The sequence below is a fragment of the Equus przewalskii genome, chromosome X (assembly GCF_037783145.1).
Source record: "Equus przewalskii isolate Varuska chromosome X, EquPr2, whole genome shotgun sequence".
In the NCBI taxonomy this organism is placed as follows: Eukaryota; Metazoa; Chordata; class Mammalia; order Perissodactyla; family Equidae; genus Equus; species Equus przewalskii.
In genome coordinates, this window is record NC_091863.1 from 17,129,785 (window position 1) to 17,148,108 (window position 18,324).

The following is an 18,324-nucleotide window of genomic DNA, read 5'->3' on the forward strand; positions in this document are numbered from 1 at the left end:
CCAGTCATTACTCTGTCTTTCCAGTGAAGCCAGTTGCCTTTGAATTCATCCTGGGGAATCTGCTGGAATGGGTGCTAAACCATACTAACCAACAGCTGCCTTGGTGGGACTCGGAGGACAAAATACACAGGTGCATGTACTTTTGATGTGTATTTTCATCAAAACATGCAGGGAAAAATATCATATGTTTTGTGGGTGCTAATAAGCTTAATTTGAACACTTACCCATCTTTTGTACAATTCTTAGCACCACAGAGGGGAAGTGCTTTTTGTTCTTCCTTAAAAAAAGTTCCAGTCCAAACCATCAGCCTCTGTAGGTTGTCTTAATTGCTACTTTGCACTGCACTGGACTATGACTCTGATTTTTGGCACATGCTGTCATACACAAAGTTCCTAAAATAAAATGCTCCAGGATATCCCAGGAACTCTTAGAAGGCTTTAAAAAGGGACCTGCACACTGAAAGAATATCTTCGATGAGGACAATTCAAGCAAGCAGAATAATGATTGCAAAAGAATTACATGATTCATTGAGATCTTAAAGTGGGTCCGGAGAATCCTTGCCACCTAACTTATCATGGTTTGGGGGAGCTTGACGAGAATCCAGTTTTGATAAAGACAATTATTTTTTCCTCCCCAAGTGACTATACATTTAAATAGCTAAAACATCTGTTCAGCAACATAGTAAAACATGTACACTCGGAACGCCTGAGAGAAGAGCCTGCCAAACAATCGGTTGAGAGGGACTTTGCTGGGGGGAGAGCACCAAGATAAAGCAACCACTGTTTGTTTTGTCTGGTCAGGGGGAAAGCCAAGGCAACCAATATTTTGGGTTTCTTTTATTTCATTTGTGAAGAACTATTTGAGAAAGGGTGGCGAGGGCAGATTTCCTGACGGGAATTTTTTTAAGCTGTCCATGAGTAGAAGAGCAAGAGAAACCTTGGATGTCAACGCCTAACAGACTCTTGAGACCAACCACCAAACCACGAAAAGCGACTTTCTTCTTGCGTGGCCTCTTCGTCCTTCCTGATGGAGGCAGAAGCAGGGAGCAGCATGGAGACTGGGAAGACGGCCAACAGAGGCACTCGAATAGCCCTGATCGTGTCCATCGGTGGCACCCTGGCGCTGGGCACGATCCTCTTTCTGGGTAAGTGGGGCCCTGGAGGCCAGGGGCTGGGTGACTGCAGTGAAGTTTCCTTCTGCTTTATTCTGGCAACCTCGTCAGGATGCAGGTGGAAGGCTGTTCGCTTGTGTTAGTAGATGGTGTATCCTTAGTTTCTATTAAATATGCAAATAGAAAGAAGCCTTTTCTTTAGGAGGCTAAATAAATAAATACACCCAAGTACCAAACGCATTAGTCTAGAATACGAAATGGGTGTAAAGTGGCTTCGAGTGGCTGGAGGATTCGGTTGCACTGGGCACACATTATTTTATGCATTATATTTAGCAAAATGAGTGTTTATGAATTCATAGTCAGATACTTTCATTTATTTTGTGAGGAAAGACTTTACATTGTGATCAAAACCACGCTGGAATTTCTTTCCATTTGATTTTTGTCAATGTTTGCCTGAATGAATCATGAAATTTAACTCACAAAATACAAATGAGTCTTTAAAACTGCACCTTTAATGGTATTCTTCAACTCCTTTCTAATCCAGTGACTCTGGTGGGATAAAATTTTAATTCTGCCTTTCTATTAGATTTAAAAATTAATATGAAGGAAAACAGAGGTTTTCCTCCCAAGATTTGAAAGGTATTGTGATCTAATTATTTTAATGACTCTTGGTAAGAATGATGTACCCAGAGAATACATATGCTAATAAAAGCTTATTCCTATAAAAACGAATAAAATTTCTTGGAGAGGGGAGAGGGATGTTCTAAGGTTTTAGGCGTTCTGAGCCCTTCACTATTACCCTTTGTATTTTTCTCTTAGAGTCCACACTATTTCATTAGCTTGAAAGCGATGTCGGACCAAGCCCTGTACTTAGGAGATTCTAGGTGCAGTTTGAAATGGAGCAAGCTTGGAAACATTCCTGGGCATATACAGGATGCGGGAGGCCATGTTTATCTTGGCAGGGGAAAACCAGTAATTAAACTTGAAAAGGGTTAGGGTTGTGTGGTTGAAAACTCTGCTAAAACGAGCAAACCATCTTTCCATGTTTTCTGTGGCTGACGATTTAGGAAATAAGATAGGTTTGTTGCTTTCTGCGACAGCTAAACCTCCTACTCCTGCAGCTGAATTTGTGGCTCTTGAAAACTGTTGTGAGATTTCTTGGTACTTGGGGTTTAGGCAAGTGTCCTATCCTGAAATGCAAAACTAGAGAAAAGACAATGTGGGCATGCCGAGGGACCACATACTATGTGAGAAGTGACTACAAAATTAGACTATTTGTGTCTTGCAAACACTCCCAAACTTAAAAATCCAAATGATTATTGTTTAGGCAAAAATATGGACTCCTTTAAATGATGTTACTGCTGCTGGAAACTTTTTTGACATTCCACTGTTCTTATTACATTCTGAGACTGTAACACATTCGTTGGAATATTCTTGATGGTAGCAAATCTTTGTTCTTTGAGAGAACATGATTCTTTGGGATTAGCTCTAAAGTTTTTAGAGCACAGTAAAATTCATCAAGCCAGGCAATGCTGTTATGAGTAAGGAGGCCTTACCCATATAAAATAGAAAAATAGAAAAAATAAATTTCTAGTGTGCCTAATAACCTCGCCGTGAATCTTTAAGAGGAGCTCTAAGGATATTAGAGAATAAGGATGTGGTTGCTCTACACCTTTGCTACTCAAAGTGTGGTTCGTGAACCAGCAGCATCAGCATCATTTGGGAGCCCGAGCTCCATCCCAGACCTACTGATTGAGAATCTACATTTTCTCAAGATCCTCAGGTGATTCATTTGCAAATTAAAGTTTGAGAAGCATTGCTTCACCTTCTTCCTTTTGCATGTATACATTCAGAGATATTTGCTTTAAAATAAACGCACACTCTCAAATTGAAAAATAAATTGTAGGGGCTGGCCTTGTTGTGAAGCAGTTAAGGCTGGTGTGCTCCCCTTCAGAGGCCTGAGGTTTGCCGGTTTGGATCCCTGGCATGGACCTACCCACCCCTTATCAGGCCATGCTGTGGCAGGTGTCCCACATATAGAAAATAGAGGAAGGTGGGCACAGATGTTAGCTCAGGGCCAATCCTCCTCAGCAAAAAAAAAAAAAAAAAAAAAAAAAAATTTGTCAAATGTCTCTGCACTATTTCAGACTCCCTCCCTTCCCCCTACCCTTTTTCACTGCCTTAGTCCCCCAGGCTCTGCCACCCATCTTCACCCTGCACCTAGCAAAGTCCTTGTCTGAAAATCTGGGACTTGCCAGGCAGTGCTCTTTATGACAATATTCTGGTTAATGTCCTCTTCTCCTCAAGGTGTTTCTGGGTTGACTTTGTGGTATATTTTTCTGCCTGTCCACGTTCAGTCACATGTCTGCAATTTCTAGCATTCTTCTTTACCTCTTCTTTGTATTTTAGGCTCTGGGGTAATCTCTTTTCTAAACCTTAGTCCCGCTACAGTAAGAGTGATTGCCATTGGCCTTGGGGTGGTCTCAGAGGACCTAGAGCGCTAGGATTTAAGACATCAGGTAGAACTGTATGCCTAAGCTAGTTTATTTTAAAGTGTCCTTTCTTTTCTTCCTCCTTCCCCCCACCCTTCTTCTCCACAATGTGTTTCTCAAAAGCAATGGTTGGCAAACATTTTCTGTAAAGGGCCAGACAGTAAATATTTTCAGCTTTCTGGGCCATTCTGTCTATGTTATAGCTACTCGACTCTGTTGTAGCACAAAAGCAACCATGAACAATACGTTCACAAATGGGCATGGCTGTATTCTGATACAATTTGATTTCTGGACATTGAAATTTGAATTTCGGATCATTTTCATGAAATGTTATTCCTTTTTTTTTTTTTGAGGAAGATTAGCCCTGAGCTAACTGCTGCCAATCCTGCTCTTTTTGGTGAGGAAGACTGGCCCTGAGCTAACATCTGTGCCCATCTTCCTCTACTTTATATGTAGGATGCCTACCACAGCATGGCTTGCCAAGCGGTGTCATGTCTGCACCCGGGATCCAAACTGGCGAACCCCAGGCCGCCGAAGCGGAACGTGCACACTTAACTGCTGCGCCACCGGGCCGGCCCCAAATGTTATTCTTACTATGGTTTTTTTTCCCAACCATTAAAAGAGGTAAAAACCATTCTTAGGGGCTGGCCCCGTGGCCGAGTGGTTAAGTTCGCGCGCTCCGCTGCAGGCGGCCCAGGGTTTCGTTGGTTCGAATCCTGGGCGCCGACATGGCACTGCTCATCAAGCCACGCTGAGGCAGCGTCCGACATGCCACAACTAGAAGGACCCACAATGAAGAATATACAACTATGTACTGGGGAGCTTTGGGGAGAAAAAGAAAAAAAATAAAATCTTAAAAAAAAACCCATTCTTAGCTTGTTGGCTGTACAGAAACAGGTGGTGGACTGGACTTGGCCTGTGGGCTATAGTATGCTGACCCTCAATTTATGGTCATTCTCATGTTCTCCATCTGTGGATGACTACTGCAATCTGAGCTCATTTCTGCTGGTTATATAGAAATCTAAAATGAGAAACCAAACTGCTTTAAGTTTTTTTAAAAGCTCCTAACCAGTAATAAGTAACATTTTCACTTTTTATATTAAAATTATTTTCATTGTTGTCTCTGTTTCATTTACTTACACCTTCACATTTCCTGGGCTTGCTGACCCTTAATCATTTGCAGGATCTTAAGGTAACCTCCATGGATATACTGCTTTTCCTTGAGGGGTTGGGTCTGTCTGTGTCCCAATTAATTTAATTTAAACCTTCACTTTACCTATCATCAGGTAAAGCTATTTGATTTTCGTTCTGCTTCCTTAGATGTTTTGAGTCAAGAACTATTTTCCATGAAAGGAATGTCTTAAATTTTTTTTATTGAGATATAATTGACATATAACTTTCAGGTGTACAATGTAATGATTCAATATTTTATATATTGTGAAATGATCACCACAACAAGTCTAGTCAACATCCATCACCACACATAGTTACATTCTGTTTTCGTGCACTGGGAACTTTTAAGATCTACCCTCTTATCAACTTTCAAATATGTAATACAGTATTATTAATTATAGTCACCATGCTGTATATTACACCCTCATGACCTATTTATTTTATAACTGGAAGTTTGTACCATGAAAGGAGTAAGTCTTTAACTATTTCATTATCTTTTTTCTAAAATAAAATAAGGCTAGTATCACAAAGGTATTGTCCAGAATCATAAAATATTATTATTTACAGCAAATTTTATTTTTCCATTACAAAAACTGACACTTGCTCATTAAAGGACATTTGGTAAACATACAGAAGTAGACTGAAGGGAAAATTTCCCCCATGGTTCCACCACTCAGGCATATTGAAATATTCCATACTAATCTTTATGTGGCTCATGTATATTTTTACCTTTCTTTTTGCTTTTTAAAGAAATCAAAACACACCTTTTGCTAGGATACTTTTATTAAAAATAGGACTGAGATGTTTCATAGGCAGTTTTCTTGAATCTATAATATAACACAAGTAAAAAGGCTGTTTGGAGGATGGCAGTAGAGAAAAGAACAAAGAAAAAGCAGGCTCCTCTTAGAATGCGGGCTAATAAATAATACAAATTGCCACACTGGCAAGTGATGTACAGGGTTTCCATCTCGAGCAGAAATAAAGGTACCGCCATGCTTTCTGATCCTGCAGCTCGGTTGAGGATGCACAAAGGCCTTGGCCCCTTCGCCCCGGCCCATCTCCCCACCACCACATCTCCAAATGATTCCTTATTTACGCTCACAGAGTACAGCAATCATGAATTCCCCACAACTTCCTCGGCTACCACAAATATCTCTGAAATCTAAACTCACATCTGCTAATGCCCAGGTGCTACCTGGAGTTTACAAATAGGGCACCTGTCTGTACTCCTGCAGAAATCCATTTAGATAATGTTGCAGCCAGATGGGGGAAATTAAGCCATTGGTAAAAAGCTGCTTCCACCTTGCAAGGTTTTTGTTTTGTTTTGTTTTGTTATGGTGGAAGTAGTTGGAAGCTTGGTCCACAAAGCTGCATCTGTCAGGTAGCTAAGCCAGGCCTGGTGGGAGGAGGGGGTGTGGGGTGTGGGGCACAGGGCAGGCAGATAATGACTCCCTTGCTAGATAACTGAGTTATATACAGTATATTTTTACCCCCTCCCCACCTTTTTGGGCCATATCTGTATAGATGGTTTAGATAAGATACAGAATTTTAAATGCCCCACATGCTAGCTTTCTCCTTCCACTCTGGATTTGCTCCAAATGACATAGTTTATAAGTTTCAATTTTCCCATCTCTAAAACAAGACTGTAGTTGTAAACAAAAAGAGTGAAATTACGAGACTTAAACCACAGATAATCAGAGATGGGGAAGAGACTTGAGTGATCATCTAGCCCAGCGGTTCTCAAACTTGAGGGCGCATCAGAATCCCCTGGAGGGCTTGTTCAAACGCAGATGGCTTGGCCCCACCCTAGGTTTTCTGATTCAGTGGGTCTGTGGTGGGGCTCAGCAATTTGCATTTCTAATAAGCTCTCAGGTGATGCTGCTGCCTCAGGACCCCACTCTGAGAAGTACTGGTCTAGTTGTGCCCACTCATCTTATGTTCAAGAGAACTGAGTTTCAGAGCAAGTAAGAGTCTCACCAAGGACACTTAGTGACCAGAGTTCGGTTCTGTGATTTGGAGCCAACCAGAGTTTTGAATTCTGCGTCAATCCTGAAAAGAATGAACTGCTATCAAATGTCTTGCATATGCCCCTGACGGTGGGTTACCTGACGGCAGTCTGCTACCAGCCAGTCATTTTTTCATTTTGGTCTGTTTTTTCAGTGAGTCAAGGTTTCTTAAGTCTCCAAGCTAAACAGGAGTACTGCCTCAAGCCAGAATGCATCGAAGCTGGTAAGTCAGTTTTCCATCCTGTTTCACGTCATAATTATGGTACCTTGGGGAGTGGAAGAGAAAACAGGTAGTATTTTTAGTATTCTGTTTGCTTGAGGTTTACCAAGTACCAAATGTAATCTTGATGAAATTTTAAGTTTACTTTCAAGTCTCGGTGTGAAGTTGTGGAGCATAGGTTTCCTGTCTTCTTGTTCCTTGCAAAAAACAGCTGTGTGGTATTCCAAATCATTATAAGGAAATCTGAAAGGGGCTTGGAAGGTTGAGTGGCCTCTCTTAAGACTGAAGAGTGACACCATTGGCCTTCCCATGGCCTCAGCGGGATATAGATTCCTATTTATCTTAACAGTTTTTCTGTATCTTCTAGTCAGTTGGTCTGACCTGTCTGCGTCTAAGGAGGGACCCTCTGTAAATCCATGCTTCCATTGTCACCTGAAATCCCTTTGGGTTCTTCTATGCCACGTTACAAGTCATTTTTCTTGAGGTGACCAGGTCGTGTATCAGTGGGTACCCCAAAGTGAAGATGAGTGCTTAAGGTTGCCTCAGTTTTGCCACAGCTCTTAGATTCCCTCCATAAACCAGGGTCAGGGCCTAGATTTGCAGGACCTAGATTCCAGCCTCCACCCCCATTCTTTAAGTGGACAGGGACCCTAGTGTGTTTTCCAAAGGGGAAGTCATAGGAAAAGTTAAGCACACGGCCCTTTCACTTTCCTCTTGGCCTTAAGAGATTAACGAATTAATTCACCAAATATTTACTGCACAACAGGCACCGAGTTAGGTTTTGGGAATACAGCAGTGAAGCAGAATGATCAGGTAAGGGAAGGACAACTAAGCACACAGGCAATCAATGCACACACAAAATATCAGCTGGTGGTACACGTTATACAGAAAATTAAAATATTAAAATAGAATAATGTGATAGCAAGTGATACGATGGCTAGATCGATTGAGGAAATGATGTTGAAGTAACCCTGAATGATGGGAAGGGATGTGCTGTGTGAACATGGAGGAAAGGGCTTTCCAGGTGTGGGGAACAGCTGAGGCAAAGTTCCCGTAGAGGAAAGGGCTTGGCCGACTTGAGGAATGGGAAGAGTTTGCTGGGTGAGGGGTGGAGTGCAGGTGATGAGCATCAGTGAGGAACCAAGGTGCCAGGGAGTTGGGGTTTTCCTAAGTGTGCTCAAAAGCCTCTGGAGGGTTTTAAGAAAGAGAGGGACACGATCTTATTAGCATTTAAAAAGATCTCTGTGGAGAGCTAGACTCAGGGGAGCCTTTCTGGGTGGAGAAGAGACCATAGAGAGCAGGAATGGGAAGGTCACTCAGGCAGGAGGTTATTTTGGTCCAGGTGAGAGGTGATGGATGGTGTCTTGAATTCAAGAGACGGAAAGGGAGACTAGACGGTTTGGGAGCTAGAGGGCTTGCCAAAGGCTTGGCTGTGGGCTGGGACAAATGCAGAGAACCAAGGTGGATGCTTAGATTTTTGGTGGTGGTTGGGTGGCGGCATTTATTGAGATGGGAAAGACTTGGGTGAAAAGAGCTTTTAAACTTGGAGGCCTTATACAGAAGTAATGGGTTAGATAATCATGTTATTAGAGGTCTTTTTTTGTCCCATTCTTAAGTGGTCTTTATGTTTTTTTAACCAGGCAATGTTTTAAGTGACTTACGCGTGCTATCTCATAAAATCTATGTAAGAACCCCATGAAGTCAGTGCTATCACCAGGCCCAATTACAGAAGGGGAAATGTAGGCTTCTGGAAGTGAAATAACTTGCCTGGGGTCACATCCTGAGTTAGCAACAGGGCTGGGCTTCAAGTTCATGTGTGGCTCCTCTCCAACTGGGCCACGAGACCATGCCAGGTAACTCTGACCCTGGTCCCGTCTTGCCCTTTTTCCCTAACGCTAGACCTGCTAGAGTCTAGAGACTAGACAACCATTTCAGCTTCTTGATCTCGTTCTGGTGAGGGTGAGAAAGATTTGGAAGTTCCCAGGCCCTTTGTTGTTCCCAGCTTGAGCGGGTGACCTAGGGGTTTCTCCGGTGGGGAGAGGATGACCTGGAGTTGGGTGGGGCACCAGGTGGGACAATCAGAGGACCGGTTGCAGACTTTGTCACCTTGTGCTTTTGCTGTGGTAGGGTTCTTCCAGGTGCGTGAAATTGAAATTTTTGAACTCAAATTTTCAATTTGGGTTTAGTCAACTTTTTGTATAGAGGGTCACTTTGTGAGTTTTGTCTCTATTACGAATCATAATAACGCAAGAGTAAAACTTACAGAATGACATTTGATAATGTCGCCTCCTGCCAGCTAATGTGCTTTGCCTTGCTGTCCCGTTTTTAATTTTCACGTTGGTGAATTGCTAATATTGAAAAAAATAATTTTGCTGTTTCGGTAGTGAAAGGCTCAGCAAGAATACAGTCCTCTTTAGTGTAACATGACCCTCACTACGATCAGGGAGCTACACAGCAGCCGTTAAGTACAAAAGACACAATTACAGCCAAGGGACCGTCTTGAACAGGAAGCCGAAGGCGCGTGCGTGGGGCGGCGCGTGCGTGGGGCGGCGCGTGCGTGGGGCGGCGCGTGCGTGGGGCGGCGCGTGCGTGGGGCGGCGCGTGCGTGGGGCGGCGCGTGCGTGGGGCGGCGCGTGCGTGGGGCGGCGCGTGCGTGGGGCGGCGCGTGCGTGGGGCGGCGCGTGCGTGGGGCGGCGCGTGCGTGGGGCGGCGCGTGCGTGGGGCGGCGCGTGCGTGGGGCGGCGCGTGCGTGGGGCGGCGCGTGCGTGGGGCGGCGCGTGCGTGGGGCGGCGCGTGCGTGGGGCGGCGCGTGCGTGGGGCGGCGCGTGCGTGGGGCGGCGCGTGCGTGGGGCGGCGCGTGCGTGGGGCGGCGCGTGCGTGGGGCGGCGCGTGCGTGGGGCGGCGCGTGCGTGGGGCGGCGCGTTGAAGCCTTTGCTTTCTGGACGTTTTTTGAACAAGTGCCAGCCCTTTCTAAGGTGCGTCTGGTGCGTGACTCTCGTTTCTTCCTCTTCTCTATTTCCTTTTATCCTTATCCCTCTTTCGAAATGAGAGGTAGGAAAAGAATACAAAGAAAACAAGGAAAAGGCATGCTAATGGTAGTGGATAAGGGCAGAAAGGCTGACTTGAGTTTGAAGCATGATCTGGCCGCTTAAAAGGCCCGTGATCCTGGGCTAAGTACATAACCATCTGAAGCCTGAGTTTCACCATCTGTAAAATGGGAATAACAGTTTTTACTTATTATGCTTGTTGTGAGAATAGAAGAAAATAACGATGGCAGTAGTAGCACTAATCCAGATCCACAGTGCCCGCTCCTTAACCCCAAACGCAGAGAGCATCTTAACTCTGTTGGCAAGCCTGGACCCGGCCTACATTCCTGTGGTAGCAAAACTGGTGCATAACTCATGTGAGGCTGTTTTAGATTTTGTTTATCCCACTTATGAGAACATGCACATATTCTCTATAGTATTAGTAATGTGCTTGCTTCAGGAGTGCCACTCTAGACGTTGCTGGAGGTATTATATAATCCGTGGTATATGCACTGTTACTTTTCTAAAATCTGAAAAATCCGTGAGCTCTGAAATATATCTGGCCTCAAGAGTTTCAGATAAGTGTTTGTGGAACTGTAACAGCCAAAATTTATATGTATGGTTGCCATATTTAGCTATATACCTACTTTGAGGATGCTCAGTTAAATTGCAGCAACTGCTGTTTTTTTGGTGTATGTTGCATGCAGTATTTGGTATATACTTAGAGCAGTAGTCGTTTATCTGAAATTCAAATTTCACTAGGTATCGTGTATTTTATCTGGCAACCATATCTATTTGGCAATGTCTGACACTGTTCTAAGCATTTTACGTGTATTTACTCATTTAATTCTCATGAAGATCCTATGAGGTGATATTATTATCCCCATTTTACATGTGAGGAAACTAAGACACAGAGAGGTCAAGTAACCTGCCTGAGGTTGCATAGCTGTTCCATGGTGTTGCTGGCATTCAAACTCAGGTGGTCTGGCTCCAGAGTCTGTGATGATGCTATACTGCCTGAAAAGGGCTTAGCATAGTTCCTGTCACAGAGCAAATGCTCAATATTAATGATCTTATTATTACCACCACCGCCCTCTCCTTTGAGCCCTGATTAAACTGAAAAACTCAGGCTGGTAATGTGGGGTGGTGCCTCCACCTCTACTACATAAACTCTGGCTGGAGATGGCATGACCATTTTACGTTATATGCAGTGACTTGAGAGAACACACAGCCTGGCCTTTCACAGGTTTCCTTCATCATCATATTTCTTTTATTAAAACAAGATTCTTTGGGTTTTCACCGTGGAGCTGAGTAGGGGGAAAGGAGTTTTGGTGTCTTGACAACCATGGTCCCTTGTAATTTGAAGTCACAGTTCCCCTGCAGAAAGCACGCCCATGTGCCCAGCTGTGAATCGTGAATGATGGATTGGGAGCCTGAAGCTAGAATTTTCCCATTCAGCAGGCTCAGCTCCAAATTCAGTGTGAGTGAAGTATTCCCCCATTTTACATCAGGGCTGAGGTCAGAGCTGATCTTGCAGTTTTCTAGGTACCTGTAAGAATACGGAGGAGATGGATACATTTGAGGGTTGGGGGCAGGGAGAGGTTTGGGAAGGCGGCCAGGAAACAATGTGCTTATGTGAATAAAAACGTGTGTGAGGGCTCCGCTGTGTGACTGTAAATATTGTGTGGGACTGAAACTTGTCTGATCCATGTCCCTGAGGTGTCACATGGCAGATTCATTCTGTGGTTGCACAGCCAGAATAACTATAAATACAAACTGAGATGAAGGTTTCGTGTTTCCTAGCATATTTGCATATTAAATATTAATGATAAAATAGCAGTAAGTAAAAATGTAATTGGAGACAACTGAATTTATTCTGAAAGATGAAAATAGTAAGCTAATTTTAAATTTATCAAACTTTTAAGCCAATTTTTTGCTTTGATTTTTTTTTAACGGGGGAAGAGGTTTGAAAATGGTGGGGATTTTGAAGTCTTATAGAAACTAGGATGTTTGTATATTATTCATTGAGGACAGAAAGCTGTTTGAAATTTTCATGGAAAGTCTAGGCTAGAGGAATATCTAGCCTTATTTTAAACCTGAAGAACCACACATGTAACCAAACAGTAATATGCATATCTAAATTTATGCAGATTATACTTTTTTTGGCAATTCGTTCATATTTAGCTGAAAACTCATTTGAGTTTTCATTACTTCAAACAGAAATGTATTCTGGCATTCATTAAAGTGTGAAACACCCAAAATATCATCTTTCCAACGTCATTAAAAATATTGACTGCCTTTTTTTTTAGTCAATTGGTGCGTATCTTTGCTAGAGTGGTAGCCAGCAATTATATGACAGTTGGAAGAGAGTTGGAGTTCAATATTAGGAATTTTGGAACCTTCTCATTTTGTAATGAAAGATTTTTTTTAAAGCTCATGGATATGTATTTAAGTATGCACAAATTTCCTACCTATTGATTATCTTCCATATGTAATTGTGTGTGGGCTTGTGAAAGAGGAAAAAACAGTAGATAAGTCCATTGTGTCTTTCTGTTAACTTATACAAATACTCCGTTCTGCTCCTAGACCTGGGCAAGAGGGGCTCCTGCCCTGGGCCCTGCATTTGGAATGCCTCACTGTGCCCTCCTCTGGCTATGCCTCTCTTCTAGTTAAGGAGTCTTTGGCGCCAAGTCAGCAGTCCTCTCCTACAACCTAGAATTCCCTGCTAGATGGCCCAAGCCTCCTTTTAGGGCCCTTGTGGGTGCCTTTCAGGGATTTCTACCTCTGAGAGTTTTACTGAATACCAAGGGGCTCAAGAATTCATACCTGGCCTTCCAGGTCTTTATGAAGGTATATTGTAAATATGTCTTTTAAATATTTAGATTATGGCACGTGGGCCTCGGTTTCAGTTAGCCTTTGCTGTGTGGAACAAACTACGCCAAACCTTAGAGGCCTGAAACGGGAGTGATTAATGGTTCTTGTGCTTCCGTGGGTTAGGTGGGGATTCTTCTGCTGATACTGCCTAGGCTCATTCATATAGCTGCATTCAGCTGGAGGGTCGCCTGGCCTGGAAGGTCCATGATGGCCTCAGTCACATGTCTGGGAGTTGCTACTGGCTTGGTTCTTCTCCGTGTGGCCTTACTTCCTCTAGGAGGCTTCTTCAAAGGGCAGACTCAGGGCTCCTTTCAAAGGGAGTTACCATGGAAGGTGCAAGGCCTCCTAAGGCCTAGCTTTGCAACTCACAAGAAATCACTCTGCCGTGTTCTGTTGATCAAAGCGAGTCACAAGGCCAGCCCAGACTCAAGGCAGGAAAAATAGATCCTACCGCTCGATGGGAAGAGTGGCAGAGTCACCTTGCAGAAGTGCGAGAGGGATGGAAGGAAATGTCACACACATCTTTGCAAACAATTTACCAGACACTCCGTTTGTATTCCTGTCCCATGCCCCACAGATGTTAGGGGCAGTCCTGCAAAAAACAATAACAACAATACTACCAAACTTTTATCCACTCCCTCTGAATGCAATAATTTAGTAAAGTGAAGTTGATTCAGGGAGTCATTTGAGGGGAAATGTAAAAGCCAAGGCTTGGGAAGTGATTGATATGAAATCGTTGTTTAATTTGGAAGAGAACAGTACACAATGTTCAGTGCTTGTCATTAATCCCATGACTTTCTTTTTAAATAGCTGCTGCCATCTTGAGTAAAGTAAATCTGTCTGTGGATCCTTGTGATAATTTCTTCCGGTTCGCCTGTGATGGCTGGATAGACAGCAATCCAATTCCTGAAGATATGCCAAGCTATGGGGTTTATCCTTGGCTGAGACATAATGTTGACCTCAAGTTGAAGGGTAAGTTTCTGCTGGGGTTTGGTGATGCCCTTTACAGAGAGCAATATTTGACAAGAAAAACATAGTTTTGGATTTGAAGCATGACTGCTCCCTTTTTAACTGTACTAAATTCATTTTCAAGATCTTTTTTAAATGGAAGATTGAAAGGAAAGTTGTGGAATTCGTCTCCCAGATCTCATTGCACGCCTAGCATAGGTTGTTATCTTCACATTTGATAATAGTAAGTTCTGCTGAAGCGTAAATAGCATTTGATTGAGGTTGGGAGCAAAGGAATAGTTAATGGAAATTATGTTAATATACTTATTTGTCTCTTGTGTTTGGAGCAAACTTTGTCACTTGCTCATTGTGTCCTGGATTTTCATGATTTACAAAATGTACTTAACACCTCATTGTCTTTTGACATCACTTTTGAGAACTCTGGATGACCTTGTGTTTGTCATATTGTTCCTGTTAACTTCGAAGTTGGCTCCGGGGAGACTGTCTTTTTCTCCCATGTCCTCTCTAGCAACGACAAGCTCACACACACGTACTCGCATGTGCCTGCACAAACACTTCAGAAGTTGAGAATGTCTTTGACTAGGGGATCTTCTGTTTGCATTGGATCTAATTTTTACTCTGAGCTATTGGAGAAAGCCACTTCAGGAGGGAAGTGGGGAAGTTTCAAGGACAGATAAGGTGGTCATTGTTGAGAGGAGGCAAAAATAGTATGCGTTTTTTTCCTCTTTTTGATAACTTATGCCATATAACTCGTGTTCAGTAACACCTACAAAGAATTTCTGAGAAGTTAAAAGAATCATTTTTCTTTCTTCCCCATCTCCCCAAGATTTTAAGTACATGGAAATTAAACATATATCAATTCACATACACATTATAACAACTGAAGCTATTGGCAAAATAATTAGATACCTATTGTCAATTGTAAGGAAAAATGTGCTTGAATTTCACAGTTGGATATGAATCATATGGACTTATATTTTCTACCAGGAGGCCCAAACTTAGTCTTCATAAATTATAAATGAGAATTTTTGAAAATGTCAGAGTTTTCCCCCTAACTCAACAGGTGAGATTCCCATACTAGAGAACCATAAATAAGAACTTCAGGAATGAATTTACTAATACTTATTTCCCTGTACGATATTAACCCATGCTGGTCCGTCACCTACCGCTCTTGCCTATTTCCTGTTTCCTTTCTCTGGCTTCTTTTCTTCCTAGACATAGAGATGTGTGCACACGCACACACACAGAATCATGCATGCAGAAATATCACTGAAGGATAAGAAAAAGACAAGATTTCCAGATAAATGCTCCTTTTATATTAGTTATAGCCAAAAGATTTCTATCTTCAGGGTATGAAGCAGTTACAATAATTTAAAGAACCTTCTGGGGGTGTCTTAATGTAAAAATCAGTATTGATGTACTTTGAGAAGGATGCTGTATATTGGCTCCTCCAAAATTCATAGAAATAAGAGTAAATTGTTCAGAGCAGCATGAGGGTTTTTGTTTGCTTGCTTTTAAAAAATGAAAAATTTTATTTCCAAGCTCAATGGGGAAAATAAAAAAAGAGCAGAAACAACATGCAAAAAGTAAGAAGAAAGTCACCCATAAGTCCACCCTTAGGAATAACTACTAATAAAGCAATTGGGTATATCTTTCCAGGTGTTTCCCCAAGCGTGGGCACACACGTATAGCCTCATACACACACCTATATATTTAAAAAATTAGCTGATATCATGCATGCTACTCTGTCCCCTGCTTTAAAAACTGATGTATTGCTCATAGACTTGGATTATGTCAGTAGTTATCTTTTCCTATTATAAATAACACTATAATAAATATCCATGTGTATACATCTTTATGTTTTTCTCTAAATGTATCCGTAGGATAAATTCCCAAAAATGGAATTGTTATGTTGAAAGAGTATTCACAGTTTAATTTTTGATGCGTATGGCAGAATCACCCTTTAGAAAATTATTTCTAGGTCTTTATATATTTTCTTGCTATTTTAAATGGTTACTTTTCTCCATCAACTGTTTTTTGTGGTATAAAGTAGGTCAGCAAACTATGGCCTGTGGGTCAATTCCAGCCCACTGCCTGTTTTTGCAATAAAGTTTTATTGCAAGACAGCCACATTCATCCATTTATGCATTATCAATGGTTACTTTTGTGCTACAATGACAGAGTTGAATAGTTGCTACAGAGACCATTTAGCCTGCAAAGCCTAAAGTATTTACTCTCTGACCGTTATGGAAAAAGTTTGCCAATCGTGATGCCTGGTGTAAAGCTTTGATATAGCTATATTGGATCTGATTAGAACTATCTTATTAATAACCTTTTGGTGGCTTCTTTGGGGTTTTTTTAGGTAGGTAATCATAAAATTAAGAAGGAATTACAATTTTTTGTCTCTCCTCTCCTTTTGCTATATTTGCTAGAGCCTCCAGAACAAGTGTTGAATAATAGCAATGATAATGGGTGTAATTTTTCTTTTCCTAGCTTGGGTGGTAAAGCCTCAAGTATTTCCCGCCTACCCAGTATATTTTTTTCCTTTGTTTCTAATAGGTATTCTTTATTGTTTTCTGTTATTCTTAGTTTGCAAAAAGGCATTGTTCAGGGAAAATGTCTCTTCACTTTTTATTGAGACTCACATGGAGTATCTCAACTTCTGTAGATTTTCTCATGCTGAACTAACCTCATAATCCTGAAATAAATTCTACCTATGAATGGTTTATTATTTTCTTTAAGGACATCTATAGAATTGAATAAACTAGTATTTTGTTTTGTACATTTGTGTCTATATTTATGATTCATATTGGTCCATGGACTTTTGTGTGCTAAGTTTGTCAGTTCTGTTATCAAGATTGTGCTGGCCTTGTGAAACAAAATTGGAGGCTTCCCACATATTTCTGTGCTCTGGGAAAGACACGACCAGTGAAATCCCAAGTTATTCTGTGATAAGCACTGTAAAGGATGAACCCAAAAATTGATCCTGGGGCTCTTGCTTCGAGTACCAAGAAGGAGAGCACAAGAAGGAGAGAGATGGTGGAGTAGGGTCTCTTTTAAATTATTAGCATCTTGTACCGTATGTTTGTGTTTGAAATATAAAAATATGTATTCTTTAGAGTTTTTAATTTTGAGGTAATTCAGACTTACAGAAAAGTTAAAACAATAGCACGAGGAGCTCCCGTATACCCTTTACCAACATTCCCTGATTGTTACCGTTTTGCTACATTTGCTTTATCATAGTATTCTTTCATTCTGTCTATAGATGTATAGATATTCTCATTCTCTGTCTATATCTGTACATTTACACATATAAATAATGAGAAGATATATCTATACATGTATAGATGGATAGATATTGATATACAGATAGCTTTGTGGATATTTTTCTGAACTCTAAGTATGTTGCAGACCATTAGATATTCTTGAAATGTGTAAGTAGAGCTTTTCAAATATCAGATGTGCTGACAATCTTATTTTTTTAATCACTGGATCTTTAAATTCTGTCTGTATCTTTTTATATATTCTATATCTATCTATACATCTATGTATCTCTCGGTCTATCTACCCATCCCTCCAGCCATCCAGGTAATACCAGGTCATTGTAGACCAACTATAAATGAATAACGAGAAGAAACACTTCAAGAAGAAGAACTTCAGATCCCACCACCCAGTGATAACTTTTAAATGCTAATATATATAAAATTATATGTATATCTCAAAAGGGATCATATATTCCATTTTTATAATCTTCCCTGTTTACTTGACATGTTAACATCTTTTCATGTCAGTAAAAATAGATCTATGCCGTCATTTGCCATGACTGCTTTGTATGGATATACTACAGTTGATGTAATCAATTCCTGTGTTGCCATTTAGATTGTTTCCAGATTTTTTACTCATTGTAAGCTACTCAGAGCATGAGTTTTGAAGCCACAGCTGGATTCGAATCCTGGTTCCTTTTCATTTCTCCTCTGTGTCACTTTTGGCCAATTACTCATCTCACCTAGCTCAGTTTTCTTAGCTTTCAAATGGAGATAAGAATACCCATTTCATCGAGTTTGTGAGGACTAAAGGAGATGACCTGTATAAATTACCCAGTCTGGTTCCTGGCATTCAGCAGGCCTTCAATAAATATTTGTCCTTTGCTCCTCTATTTCGTCTCAAAGAAAGTTCTAAGGCTCATGAAGTAATGTCTATCAAATGCTTTAAGTTTTATTCTGGTCTGGTCTTTTGTAAATATCATGTGCTTCCAAAAATATTGAATACTGTCTAGATATTTTTCCTCACCCTTGATAAGAAGAGAGAACATCCAAAAATAAAACCCAATGCTACCAATCAAAAGAATACCATTTTCTTATGGCTGATAGAGAACACACAGATACGGCTGTCCAATTTGTGAAGTAAAATGGATTTGACAGACCTGGCTGATGAAAAATTACCCTCTATTGAA

General features: G+C 41.4%; 1 protein-coding gene across 3 annotated transcripts in view; it reads left to right on the forward strand.

The window, feature by feature from the left end:
- Positions 1 to 420: 420 nt before the first annotated feature.
- Positions 421 to 18,324, forward strand: part of PHEX (phosphate regulating endopeptidase X-linked) — a 195,154-nt gene continuing 177,250 nt past the window's right edge. Inside the window, exons 1-3 of one of the 3 annotated variants that reach the window (XM_070603463.1) lie at positions 421 to 1,144; positions 6,937 to 7,005; positions 13,713 to 13,874. In XM_070603463.1, the coding sequence (XP_070459564.1) occupies positions 1,027 to 1,144; positions 6,937 to 7,005; positions 13,713 to 13,874 (349 nt within the window). In that variant the 5' untranslated portion in view covers positions 421 to 1,026. The remainder of the gene's footprint in view (positions 1,145 to 6,936; positions 7,006 to 13,712; positions 13,875 to 18,324) is intronic. The other 2 variants (XM_070603465.1, XM_070603464.1) reach the window with 2 other exon arrangements.